Genomic DNA, 14,177 nt, shown 5'->3' with positions numbered 1-14,177 from the left:
AATTGTAATGAGAAAACTCATTGTTTTCCGAGAAAAAATACAACTCTCACCAATAAAGTCATTACGATTGACACGAGAATACCCATTATTACAAGAAGGGAAACACAACATGAGAACTAGTCTATTACAAAAGGACAAGTTTGGAGACAAAAGACCAAAGTTGATCAAGAAGTTGGCACCTTGGATTAACTCAACTTAATCTAGTTGCATGCATATTAATATTCGTTTTTACATGTTTACCGACCGAACCAAACAAAAACTAAGGAAAAAAACTGCCATATAAAACTAACGCCGAACATTTTTCCCATAATTTTACAAAAAAAAATAAAAAATGAAAATTTTCATTTGGAGGGTCTTTCTTAGCTTTTGGTTCGTTGCTTTCTATCTCCTCTCAGCAGGTACTCAATTTCTCTCTCTTCAATTTCAAACCTTATTTTTTCTTCTTTTTCCCTCTTTCAATTTTAATAACAAAATTAAATCGGGGATTTTTTATTTTTATAATTTTTTTGGTATCTTAATTTGTATTTTAATTCAATTTTTTCTTGTATTTATTGTGCTGAATTTTTATTTGTATAATTTTTTTTCATGAGTTGTTGATTTTTATTTTAATTTTTTTTATGTTTAATGGGGAATTGGTTGAATCTCTCTATTATGGTAAATTGAATTGGAATAAATTTTTGATGGGTTATTTTTTAATTTGGGTTTGGTGATAAAAAGGAAGCAGATTTGTTTATTTTCTTAATAATTTGATGCTTATTTTGTGGATCAACTGGATTATTGATTTTGTAATAATTTAGATTCGAGTATTTACTTTTAATTTTGATTGATGAAGAATTGGAGATGGTGTAACAAATTTTAATAATTTTAAATAGGATGAACTGGGTTGTGATGGAATTACCTTATGAATGAAGTTAATGATTTACCTTTAGTGATCTAGGGTTTTCATGTTATGTATGTGCTTGATTTCAGAATCAGAACATTTCGGTTTCGTGTCGCGGTGTTAGAGGGTAGAGAACTAGAGATCAATCTTTGAAGCTTAATTGGGAATCAGCAAGGAGAGTGATTATTTTCCAAATCAGCTGACCATTATATTAATTGGGTTTTAAAACAATTTATTGAAGATCTGTTATAGGCTAGAAATGAGGGATTAGTCTTGTATCTACCAAATTTGTTTGTAGTATTATGGTTTTAATATTTATTTAGCTAACTTATTGGGTTAAAAATTTATATCATGAATCCGTAATCGGTTAATTTGCCATTATCACTTCTTGTATGGTATATCTGCTGCTAATACTAAGAAATTATCTGCATGATCTTTTCTTGGTAGGAATTCCCATGTGATCCTCCAGAAATTTGATTGTACCGAGGTTGAGAGAGATTTGGTGTATACCGACTTATAATTGCTTTGATATATTCTGATTGCATCTTAAGCATTTCTCATCAAAACTACATTGAGTATTTTCCTCATTGAAATTGGGCATCTTTCTTCATCTCCAATAATCAACAGATGAGGAGGGGAGGGAGGATTGGCTCAAGGTGCAGTGGTACTGTTAACCGACATGTCCGTGTGAAAAGTATGGAATCTGAGGATTCTGATGAGGACTATGTGGCTGAAGTTGATGAAGTAGAAGATCAATCTGATGAATTAGACTCCTTAGTTGGAGACGCTTCTGAGGAAGAGAGTTGCTTTGAGGCGGAGCTGGAAGCAGAGGAGGAGGATGAAGAGGATGAGAAAAATGAGGGAGGGTGGAGAAGAGTGGTAAAGCCAAGGACTAAGAAGGGATCTGCAAGGAATAGGAAAAATGGTATAAAAAGACCAAATAAGAGGAAGAGAGTTGTAAAATCTGACGATGAAGAAGACTCTGATTATGACGATGAGGAGTTTACACCAGAGGAGGAATATTTGGAGGATGAGGAAGAGGATGAGGACTTTTTGATGCAGAAGACGAACACTAGGAAAAGAGGGAGGGCCACATCTAAAACAAGAACTTCTGTGAAAAGCCGGAAAAAAAGAAATACAAAGTCTGTGAGGAAACCTCGTACAAAGAAACGTACAAAGACTAGAAGTTTAAGGAGGAGGACAAAATCTGATGGTGATGAGGAATTTACTGAGAAGGGTCCTACTCTGAGAGGTAGGACCCTGAGGAATTCTGTGCGTGGAAAGAATAGGGTGACAAATGGAACAGATTCTGATTTCTGTTCTGACTCATCTGGTTACGAGTTCACTATATCTGAGGAAGAGCGAGAACAAATCAGAGAAGCTAACAGGATTTGTGGAAGCCTGGCTCCGACCTTGAGGAGTTCAAGGAGAGTCCAAGAAGATGAAGTTTTTCATGAACCGAAAAAAACTTCTGCCAGGAAGGGCAAAGAGAAAGCAGAATTGAAAAAGACTGATGTGGGTAAGCCTGTTTGTGGTATTTGTTTAACAGAAGAAGGAAAGAATACTGTCCGTGGGACATTAAACTGTTGTAGCCACCATTTCTGTTTTGCTTGCATTTTCGAGTGGTCAAAAGTGGAAACACGTTGCCCACTGTGCAAACAGAGGTTTGTCTCAATTAGTAAGCCTGGGAGATGTGGTAAAGCATTTGATCTAAGGGATACGGTGATATCAGTTCCAGAGCGTGATCAGGTACTGTTTCGAAACATTGACCCTTAAATCTATCCAACATCTTTCTTCTTGTGGCACCATGTATACGTGCCTAGCAATTGCTTTATTTTATGTTCTGTGTTTCATGTTTTATTGAAATAGCTCAGACAATTTTATTGCATTCAGGTCTATCAACCATCTGAAGAGGAGCTTCGAGACTTTCTCAATCCCTATGAAAATGTCATTTGCACGGAATGTGATCAGGGTGGGGATGATGCCCTTATGCTACTTTGTGATCTATGTGATTCACCAGCGCACACATACTGTGTTGGTCTTGGGCGGGAAGTTCCTGAAGGCAATTGGTATTGTGATGGTTGCAAACCAGCTGCCCTTGGGTCCTCACATTCTCAAACTCAGGATCTCATTCCTGATCAGAGGACAAATACTGGTGTTTCTGATGGAGCATCTACGTATGAGAACATGGCAGAAATAGACCTTAACGTGACAATACCAGAAATGCCAGTTAGTCAAGGAAATGGATTCCTTTCTTCTCCAAGATTTTCAGGTGGAAATTTTCAGGCACCTTCTCCTGCCTCTGGGATGGGTGTATCGACTGTATCAGGAAGACGACTGATTCACCGTCAAATTCGAAATATTCTTACCAATAGGTTGAGTCAAGTACCCCCTGGGACTGATATAGGTGCTTTTGGCAATCTAATTGGCCGGGGGGTTAATTCAACACAGCAACAGAGTAGAACAACAGATGTAGGGCCCTCTTTTCAATCTCCATATGTAGATAGATTGCAGGAAAGACTTTCTAATAGTGTACAAAATAGGGAACCATTTCCTGGAAGGCTGGGCCACATGGTAAGACAGATGGGTCAGCCCTCAACCTCTGCAAATGGCACAGATCAAGGTCAGGTACATTGGACCGGGCTAGAGCCGCTAGACAGCTTGAATTTGGGTGAAGGTCAGAGTCTGATGTCAGCTGGTGAACAACTTCGCCCTATTAATGGTAGAACAAGCATTGGGCCTGAAATTGGTGCCCCTCCCTCACACAACAGGTATGAGGAACATGCAACTTTAGTGAAACAACAAGTACATTCAATGGTGAGGAGCCAGCTGAAGAGCTTGTCTCAAGACATGAACTTAGGTGAGTTCATTTTAGGTTCTTTGCATTCGCTCCACATCCTAACATAGAATGGACTTATGATTGTTTCTTGAATGCATATACCTACTTTTGACTAAGCACTTCATATTTTCCAAATCACTAAGTTGCATGGACTTGCCTAGAAGTTTAAGCATGTGTTGTTGAATTGTTAATCTAAGTTGAAGTGTCCAAAAGTCATACATAATTATATTGATGATACATACATTGATAGGCAGAGTTTATGAATTCATATAATGTGGCCCAGGGGCAGTGAAGAGTTGTCTCTAAGGATTATGCACCTAGATTTTCAGCTTGAATTAATTTAGTCATTTATGGTGCATTGAGAGGCTACTTTATGTTACACGCAATCTGCAGAAATGCCACCAATTTTCCCTCTAAGATAAAGGTATAAAAGAAAACGAAAGTGAATGATTCTTATTCTATGAGTCTGTGGCTGGTCAATTTTTGCATTGGGCATTTAGAGTTGGTTTCTGCCATTAGGACTCTAAATCTTGTCTGGTGCAACTCTTGTCCCATGATAGACATTTTATTGCTTGATTCTGAATTTTTAGTCAACTTTATTTTGCATGCAGGTAATGATGATTATGTAGAAATTTCGAGGAGATCTGCACACACCATTATGGCGGCATGTGGGCTAGAACCTCGAAGGCATGACACATATGAAGCACAACCTCCAATTTGTGTCCATCTTGTAAGCAGGTTGGCCAATGTAGAGATAAGTCCTATCAATGGTTGTTGCTTGAATTGTTTTGAGGGTTTCGTGAAAGATGTTGTGAAAAGGATCATGGACATACTACTGCAACCTCATTGGTTTGGTTTCAGACATTGATCATTAGATACTTGGAACATTTTTGAAGAACATATTCTTACTCCGGCCAATGTTTTTCTTTTTTAGCTTAGGATGCTCATTTTCTTGTCTATGTTTGTAGGAACAATTGTGACTGATTAAATCAAGAATTTTCCTACTGCTGTGGACACTCTCATATGGGAAGGGTCCAGAAGCACCATTCCTGTTTTCCTAACTGTTCATAACTAACTTGAACTATTATGGCTTCAGTCTGTCGTCTGTTTTTTTAGCATCTTAGGTGGCAAGGATAAAGGCGATGTTGCTTCAGGCTTTAGTTCTGTATTGCAGAATTTGCTGCATTTCTTCATGTAAGCTCTATCTTAGTGAATCAAACTTGTTCGCTAGTGATTATTAATGAATGAACAAAGTGCTTCATCTTCTGAAAACATTTTTATTTCCTTATTAGTTGTGGCTTTTTCAGAACAGGATCTGTTCCAAGTAACCTAAAAAGTAAAAGCCCTTCTTTGGATTGTTCAAATGTTTTCCCTTGGCTTTAGTAATAGCTAGAACTGGTAGCTTTGTACCATTTTTATCTCTAAAATTTCTCTTTGATTTGGCATGACAATTATACAGAGACGAGAGAACCAATTCAATTCAATCATTTCACATTGACTTACGGAGTATTTTATAACTTTCTCATCGTCTGTTGGACCTTTATGTTTATGTGAATTCTTTTGTGAGCAAGGTCAATTCTAAAGCCGTAATGTATTAGGACCAAAACGAGGGGGCCTTAACAAAAACCTTTTTATTTGTATGTACCGATCTCTTGCTCTCGTCTGAAAGAATTTGATAGTAACGAAAATCAATTCATGGTCTTTTGACTCTTTTCAAAGCTATTGAAAAACCATACTCATTCGCCATCTAAAAATGAACCCATTGATGTTACTAATGAGACTTAAGATTACTTATTGGTCTAAGATATAGAGTTTCTCTAATTGTGGTTAAGGCAGAGGAGAAAGATCAAACTTGAACCTTTGGGTATTACTTCAAGGAGTTTTATTCTAAATAAAGATGTTTTTCTTTGATTATTCCTCCCAACTCCGAAAACATATATAGCCTCTTCATTTATGTCTTTATATCCGGCATTCTTTGTTGAGTCCTCTCCCTCCGTTCAGTTGGTACGCTATGCTCTTTTGGGCCTTCTTCAAACCAAACCTCGGATAACAGGCGGCCGGGGGGGGGGGGGGGGGGGGGGGGAGGGAGAGCGAGAGATTCCCCTCAATGTTGGAATTTGTGGAAAGTGAATTGGATTAGCGCAAAATAGAAGTGGGAGGGAAGGAATAGCTGGATGAATCCTCCCAACTATGCCCTAAAGATTCTAATTTTACACTCGGGGGAGAGGGAGGGTGGTAAGCAAACACAAACTTCTATATCTTCATTCCTCGTGCTAAGAGTAACGAAAATCGTGAGAATTTAACAAGGATTACATCTGTTTGAGCCTAGAGCTATATTCCACTCTCATCATAAATTACATTTATTCCTACAGGTTATTACACTCGCAGATACATTTGCATATTCACTACAAACTGGTTTACCAATGATCCTCTCAAATCCACAACCCGCAACTTCATAATTTGTCCTCGAACATGGCAGACATCAACAAACCATGGACAAATTCAGATCTCCTTGCCCTCTCCTCTTGATCTTTGATTGACAGGGGCTCTGATTTCACATGCCTGCCACCACTAAAAGATTAGATTCAACCAGCAAATTTATCCAAGTTATCAAGCATGTACTACTTGATATTTGATTCGTAGGGAATCCTGACTACTGATAAAAATACTGAAGCCTTATCATAGACAAACTGTAAAGGCGGCCAGGTCGAATAATACATATAACCTAGTTGGCAATAAAACTAAAACATGCACTGTAAACACAGGCTCGCAATTCAAATGTTAGTTAGCCCAAAAATTATCGTAAAAAGGACATCTTTACTAGATAGTCCTGTGCAGCAATATTCAACAATCACAAAACAACACAGCGATCAAATTTCAGAAAATTTGTCCTTTTTTTCTCAGGCAAGATATAGGCTACAGGTGTTGGGGTAGATAAACAGTACAACACAATGGACTAACAGGTAACATCTTTTATTGAGTATGAAAGAGTATTGCCATTATGTAAAAGCTGATAAACAGGAAACAGACAAGATAATATACCAACCTTTCTCGTACACTCTCCTCTTTGCCTTTCTTTGTTGTGCTTGTATCAGATAATGATTGAGACTGAGACATCCCAATATCATCAGCCATAGGCAATATAAAAGATGATAACAAAGGATCAGGTGCAGCATTGGAAGATGACACTATACAGGAAGAACCCCCAAACAGGGACGGTAAGTTTCCTTCCTGCAATTCTTTTCTCAACAGTGAAAGTGTTGACTGCGATCCATTTTTGCGCGATTTCCTCTTGCGCTGTACGTGGTATATAGTCAAGGAACTCAAACAACATATCCTCTAAATGTACAAAAGGACCTCAACTCCTAAATCAACAATGACACAAATGCTTTCCAATGTTTCAAGGCTGAGAAATTATTTATCTTTCTGAAGAATTAAAGCATGTTTTGAATATATAATTTGAGATGAGACGAGGAAAAGAAAGGAGGGAGGGAGGACCTAAGAGACTATAACAAGATGAGTGAATTTGACATTATAAAAGAATTCAACACAAATTACAACTCCGCAGCATATATCTGAGTCTATCCTTTAAATTTCACTATAAGGAGTATCCTGCATTTACATGGACCTCCCCATACCCTACCCTCAGGTAGATTTGTATTTGACTAGTTGGTTGTTATTGTAGTAGTAAAAGAAATCACAGAGGATTGCAACCAAAAAATGTAATCAAATAAGCAATAAAGTAATTACTGAATAGAAAAGGATATTTTAAAAATGTTCCCATGTTGCAACGTGATGTGTGCAACCATATCAACCCCTACCCTCATGGCACAAACTGGGCATACCTGAAGATCAAAACAGTCACAGTGTGAAAATACAGTATATCAAGAGGTCAGGAATCATAAAATTTTAAATCCAAGTTCTCAAAATACTAAACGAAAAGCAAACTTTTAACTAGTTTACCTAAAAGTTGGACTGTTCACTGAAGCATCCCAATGTTTCACTTTCTAAAATAAGGTACACATACCATTATACCCTGAATAACAATGGCAATAAAGACATGTTCTCTTCCATCAGGAATAACAAAGAATGCACACAAATTTGTTCAACACCCAGAATGTTACTTTCAATAAAAGACAACAAAGCATTTTCAATATCAGAACATATAAAACATATACAATACTTAAGTTTAGAAAATTAAGCATCTATAGTCTAGAAATGCAATATCCGGGTTAAAATTAACCCCTAAACTTTGGTTCAGATGTAAAAATGTCCAAGTGAAAATCTTAATTGGGGAAGCAAAGTTGTCAAAAGCATTCACAGATCAAATATAGAATCATAAAAGATACAGATAATCTCATACGGGTGATTCTTTTCAATCACTGATACTTTACATGGTTAACGGTAGCAAAGCCTCATTGAGAGCAAGGAAAATTGATTACTCATACAAAAACATCATTTGATCATTGGCATACACCACTTACACGTCTTTTCTTGTCCTCCACTAAGTCCTTTGCTTTTTAAGGGTGTGAGGAAGGGAGAGAAAGAGTGAGAAATAAAGGCATCGTCTATGCACAAGCAAGTACCTAGAAATCATTAGCTCCACCACACTATTTCAAGGCAGGTAGAGGAATGGGATAAAACAGGAAGACCATGTCTACTAAAATTCGCTGCCACAGTTCAAAACTAAGGTTGAAGAAGGCCACCTTTGCCCAATTAAATAAAAGCTTCACTTAACAACCACAGAGCCCCGTGAATTGCAATTCTAATAAGAATATATTATTCTACCATAGGGTTTCTAATGAAAATTGGAACCAGCCAGCTCAGACTACTTTCATTCAAAATATTTTCTTGTTATAATAAGGAATGATATCTAAGTTCATTTCATTGTGTTTCGGTTATGAATTGAAAGAAAGCGAAATCTGTGCCATAAAGTCTCCCCCTCATATTAGCTTCTCTCTGCCCAGACACTTCCATCACCATCATCTCACCACATTGCCATTGTACCTCCCCATTTGACATTTTTCTCTCTTACTTCTTTCATTCACCATAACTTCTAGTCTTCAAGCAAAAACTTCACCATTTAAATGTGTTGGCTAAGCTCAAGTCTTTGGGAATTCCGAATCTAAAACTTAAAGGGCCTAGTCCAACCATGGAGTCATATTTGGTGAAACCTATGATGCCTTGACCCAGACACCAGCATCGGACTCAAGAATGGAGCCAAGGATCAGATACAGGAAATTCTATATTCAAGGAAGCGAGAAATAAAATTTGTTTTTACTTACATAATTTTTAATATTATCTATAAGATTTAAAAAAATTAAAAATATAAATTAAGAGTTTATAGCATTATTTTTTTTTTTTGGAACACTTGTTCGTTGACCATTCATTTACCCCTTCATCGTGCTTTATTGAACACAAGCCATCTTCTCTCTTCGCAACATGCAAGAGCATGGCAGTTGGCAAATACTTTCGTGGGTTTTGCATCACTCTAACGACCAACACGTCCAAATTTCTCTTTTCTTTAATTGGTGCCCTCATTCACACATCCAGTGAATTATCTCCCTAGCAACTTGCAAGTCCAACCTATGTCCCACACCCAGTGTCCACAACCTTATCCCATGTCTGCAACCTGGTCAGTTCGACATGGGAACTGCTAGGGTAAGAGTCCAAAACTCTAAACATCACACAGAAACCTTTGCTTTGGGAATAAAGACTAATGTAATAATACTCAAACTTGCACTTTCTCTCTCTTGAAAATCTTGGGGTTGGCAATGGTTGATATGGGGGTTTGTCCAGACAATTTGTCAAAGAGCATCTTATGTTGCTTGGTTGTGAAGGGGTTAAGGGGGTAATTAAAGGATAATGGGATAATAGCAAGTAGTGGAGGAGGGTCAAAATGTAGAGGAACGTTGGGTCATGTCTCCACATCATGGATGAGTTTGAGGGTATGTATTAAGGGGGGAGTGGGGATTCAGATTCAAATAGAAGCACAGGAGTTTTTAAAATACAAAGAATTAAAAGGATAAAGCAATATAAGAAATCTGGACCAAAAACTACCAGGGGTAGGAAAAGGAAATTAGTGATGACTACCTTTTCCTTTTTTGAAACCTGTCTTGTATACAGATCCTGTTTTCCCCCATTCTTCTCTACTTTTCATGTCAATCTAACAACAAAACTTCTTCCATGACTTCCAAGTACAGCTACTGCCTCACTGTCCATTGGATCCAGGGAAAATATCCTCTACAAATATAATTTAGGGCTATATATTGAACAAGAAACAGACAAGCAGCAGTTTTGAACTTATCCCATACTAGTACATAAAATAATGGATGCAATTAGCTGGCACTAGATCCCAATAAAAAGCCCCCACGTGCTCATAATAAATCATGTCTTCTCATACTATTTTTAGCTCCAATAAACGTACTTCCCAAAACATTCACCTACTTAACACCTTCCCGCAGCCATATTTTCTAGGGTAAGAAGATATACATTTACATGAGGAACATGACATCAACCCTTCCTACTATGATACATGGATCAAGACAGATTCTATGCACAGAGATGGTCATCAGTATTTCGAGCCACTCACTACAATTACAGCATCAGTATTTTATACCGCATACTAAATAATTGATTGAAAAAGAGGAGTGCATTTGCATGTGACAAGAAGATACTATAATTTACTGCTTAAAACTCAAGGAAGCTCTTATTGTGTGGTGATTAGATTGCACCTGTTCTATGAGAAACAGTATCCGCCAATTAGAGTTGATTTCATACAAAAAAATGGTAGTGGATATTATAAAAGATGAACATCACCAAAAGATGAAATAAGAAATTATAATAAAAGGTCATTAATGACCCAAAATCGAAGGCAAGAAGGGAAAGGCATCTGACATAAAAGATGAGACACCCTGATGCTCGTGGCAAGAAAAGAAATAAACCTAAGGGACCACAGGAGATTGGGCCTATCCAGAATTCAGCATGTTTTCAACCCTGAAAAGAATTCTACGGAATTAAATGATTTTTGCAATTCGTCAAGTCGGTGCCCTCTTTAATGTTAGATCCTTGTTTACATAAGATACGGGTCTCTCCCATTTTCCTTTCCATTCATGAGTGTTATTACAATATCTAGCAATTACTTCTATGCATTGCCTACTCTTCCCAAACCCCCATGTTTAGTGTCACTATATTTGCTCACCTCCCCCAAGATCCTTTATTATATCGTTTTTCAATCTAATGATACCTTTTCTGGAAAAAAGTTTATTACGTGTATCTCTTAGAAATGACCTCATTAAAGTCTCAAGCATGGGTAAGACTAAGTAATACAATTTCTCAATCCTCAACACTTGCCAACGGCATATTACTCTCTAAATGCCCTTCCAGATAGAGGTAAGAATGTGTAATATTTTCCCAGCTGATCCTCAATAAGACACTCAGCGTTATTTGTCTTAGTTTTATAATCATCAAAATGATTCCAGAGCAAGAACAAAGCATTAAAACAGTTTGCTAACTTATAACCACAGACACCCCAATTAGCCCCTTCATGAGCTTGAGCATAATTGTCTCAAACATTCTCAACTCTTCTTCACTTTAACTCTAGTACTCTACTACAACATAAGCTCGTCACTCCTATATTGGTCTAGAGCTCATATTCTACAACATTTTCCAGCCGCCACATTCAAAACTCCAGTGCTAATTATGAAAGTGTCTAGACTGTCTACTGACACCTTCTCTCCTCTTGACCCCTTGCCCCAAAAATATAGCAAAGTAATTCTTCAACATTCACTATGGAAAAAGATCCGATGTTTGAGGAAGAAAAGGGTTATGCTTATGCAGCAGCCAAAGCCACATCATGTCTCTGATAATTAAACAAGCCACACTGTTATTCTAAGTTCTTGACAACAAAGTGCAAGCAACATTGACACAACTCCATCATTCCATCAATGTTATTCAAACTCTAACATAGCCATTCCTTACTTCAAACTAAAGAGACCTACGTGTTGCCAATGTGATACTTAGTCCGAACACCAAGATACGTGTAGCTTGCATACATCATCCTGGCTATCAAACCTAAAACAAACTACCTCTTTTTATTACCCTTTCCCATAATAATTTACGGTATGCATCAAACTTCATATCTTGATCATTTGAATGAATAAAGAAATTTCACTGACTATTTTTTTTTAAGAAAAAGGAATCATCACACAGTTCCCAAAATCCTCTTCATTGACATCTTGATTCGCAAAACATGAGATCATCATCCAAGAGTCTATAATACAAATAAACAATATGGATGCAAACACCGCCCCAAAAACACAAAAGAATCATCTTTCCTCTTCTATACACTCAATTAAGCTCATCAAACATTAAAAAAAAAATACTGTACAATACAATACAATACATTAACACGACAGCTTAAACCAGTATGACCACAATTTAGAGTTCGAGTTTCAACAAATTGATAAAATTTTAAAGCTTTTTCAACATTAAAGTTTCCAACTTTCACAATATATATCAATAATGAAGACAAAAGAAGAAAAGTAAATACCCCATTTTTTGCTTCAATAGGATGCTCGTCATCAATGTGGCAGCACAGTCCAACAATGTCAAAATACTCCGCACAAAATGGGCATGGAAACTCCTCCCTTATATCATCATCTCCTTCAATATCCTCAAATCCCATATAAACATCTGTAATTTCCCAAAAATAAAACCCAAAACATTAATTAAAAAGACCCAAAAATTGAAAAAAAAATTAATTGAAAAGGGTTTTTCTATTTTTTTTTGTGGGTGTTTTACCTGATCGAGTTTGGAAAGCAGATTGATAACGCTTAGAAACAGAAGACAAACGAGCAGCCCAAGAATCACCATCCATAATTAAAATCGGGAAATAAAAACTATTGATCGATTAATTAGGGTTTCGATTCGAGCTACTCCAGAAAGTTAAGCTCAAGTAGATGTAAATTGATAATTAATGAAGATGAAAATTGGGGATTTTTCGAGCAAATGAAGAAGAATGAGAGTGTATGAGCTTTCTGTTGAGAGAAGAGGAGAGAGAAAATGCGGATGAGTGAGAAAGGAAGGTTGAGAGATGAGATGAAAATATCAGCTTGCTCTCTGCTCACTTCATTTTGCCAGTTCTTCTTCCTCTTTTATTTATTTTTTATTTTTATTTTTTTCTTTTTTTGTTTTTGGTATTTTTTTGGGAATTTTGGGTGTTTTTTTTTTCCTTAAAATAAATTTTTGATCATTGTAAGTTGTAAGATTTGCAAATTGCAAACTCAATTTTTGTTCTTTTGTTGTTGGATACAGCTTCTTGAATCATGACGGCTCATCTTTGTCCAATTGGCAAAACCATGCTTTTCTTTTTTGGAATAATTTAGGTTTGGTACTTTGGTGTAATGTTTGTTTAATTAGTACTAGTACGTTTTTAAACCTATGTCTATGAGAGAATAGAGTTGTTATTCACTTATTGGAAAAAAGCTTTTTGATGCGGACAAACATCATCTATGTTAAGATAATTACTAGTATTTTCTAACATGAGAAATTAAACACGCGTAAAATATTAAAATAAAATAAGACAGTGAGGCTCATACGTGACACACTTAAATAATTTGATCTATATCACTATTGTTTGAATTTAAAGGATCATACAATCGATGTGAGATAATTACTAATATTTTATGATGATAATTACTAGTATTTTTTAACATGAGAAATTAAACACGCCTAAAATATAAAAATAAAATAAGACAATAAGGCTCACTAGGGACACACTTAAACAATCTGATCTATATCACTATTGTTTGAATTTAAGGGATCATACAACTGATGTGAGATTTTTAAATTCTAATGACTCTATATGATATATGATATTTTTAAAAAAAAAAAATTAAAAAGATAAACATAACATACTATATTATACGGGAATACAATATCAAACCAAGTAATCTTTTATGGTTAATTACATTATAATTCTGAGGTTGAGGTGATGAAATAGTGGTATCGCTCCTATCTTGTATCCATGAGGTTTAAGAATCAATGCTCATGCAACTCATTTAGCTCACTATGGCTCCGTTCTTTATTTAGCTCACTAAATTCGAATATACATTTTGGTTCAATAAATTTAATCCTGCAACTTTGTTTCCAAGTCTAATAAGTTCCAATTAATTTTTTTACCCAAGCTTAGTCCAATGCACTTTCATTAGGCTGTAATTTTTTAAACGTGGAAAATAAAAATAAAAAAAAAAAAAAAAAAGTCGTTGATATTGCCATTACCGAACTTTCTCTCTCCCCGCCATTGAAGCACAGATCGCACCAATTCAACCTCTGATCACCCCTTCACCATTCTTCTCTCTCACATTGCCGTCAATTTTCCGATCATAATTCACCATTTTCTCTCTCCTCTAAATCACTCTCAACACATTTCCAAATTCTCCTTTTCATCTTCTCTCC

The 14,177-nt window shown here is 36.3% G+C and overlaps 2 protein-coding genes across 3 annotated transcripts; one reads left to right on the top strand and one right to left on the bottom strand.

The window, feature by feature from the left end:
• Positions 1–133: 133 nt before the first annotated feature.
• Positions 134–4,991, top strand: LOC145628777 (uncharacterized). Of its 2 annotated transcripts, none has more exons than XM_081681174.1 (4): positions 134–398; positions 1,328–2,629; positions 2,774–3,740; positions 4,331–4,991. In XM_081681174.1, the coding sequence occupies exons 2-4, from the start codon at positions 1,508–1,510 to the stop codon at positions 4,585–4,587; spliced, it is 2,346 nt and encodes a 781-aa protein (XP_081537300.1). In that variant the 5' UTR covers positions 134–398; positions 1,328–1,507; the 3' UTR covers positions 4,588–4,991. The 2 variants fall into 2 exon arrangements, with proteins under 2 accessions (XP_081537300.1, XP_081537301.1); XM_081681175.1 differs by having other exon boundaries at positions 313–398; positions 1,508–2,629.
• A 959-nt stretch (positions 4,992–5,950) lies between these two features.
• On the bottom strand, positions 5,951–12,871 carry LOC145628776 (protein DEHYDRATION-INDUCED 19 homolog 6-like). Its single transcript, XM_081681173.1, has 5 exons — positions 12,522–12,871; positions 12,271–12,413; positions 7,487–7,564; positions 6,766–7,022; positions 5,951–6,281 (listed from the first exon to the last, which is right to left on the bottom strand). Exons 1-5 carry the CDS (start codon positions 12,595–12,597, stop codon positions 6,173–6,175), a joined length of 663 nt encoding a protein of 220 aa, XP_081537299.1. The 5' UTR covers positions 12,598–12,871; the 3' UTR covers positions 5,951–6,172.
• Between the last annotated feature and the right edge of the window lie 1,306 nt (positions 12,872–14,177).

The sequence above is a fragment of the Chenopodium album genome, chromosome 4 (genome assembly GCF_948465745.1).
Source record: "Chenopodium album chromosome 4, dcCheAlbu1.1, whole genome shotgun sequence".
In the NCBI taxonomy this organism is placed as follows: Eukaryota; Viridiplantae; Streptophyta; class Magnoliopsida; order Caryophyllales; family Amaranthaceae; genus Chenopodium; species Chenopodium album.
Note: the sequence above shows the minus strand (reverse complement) of the source record. Positions and strands in the feature narration are given on the sequence as shown.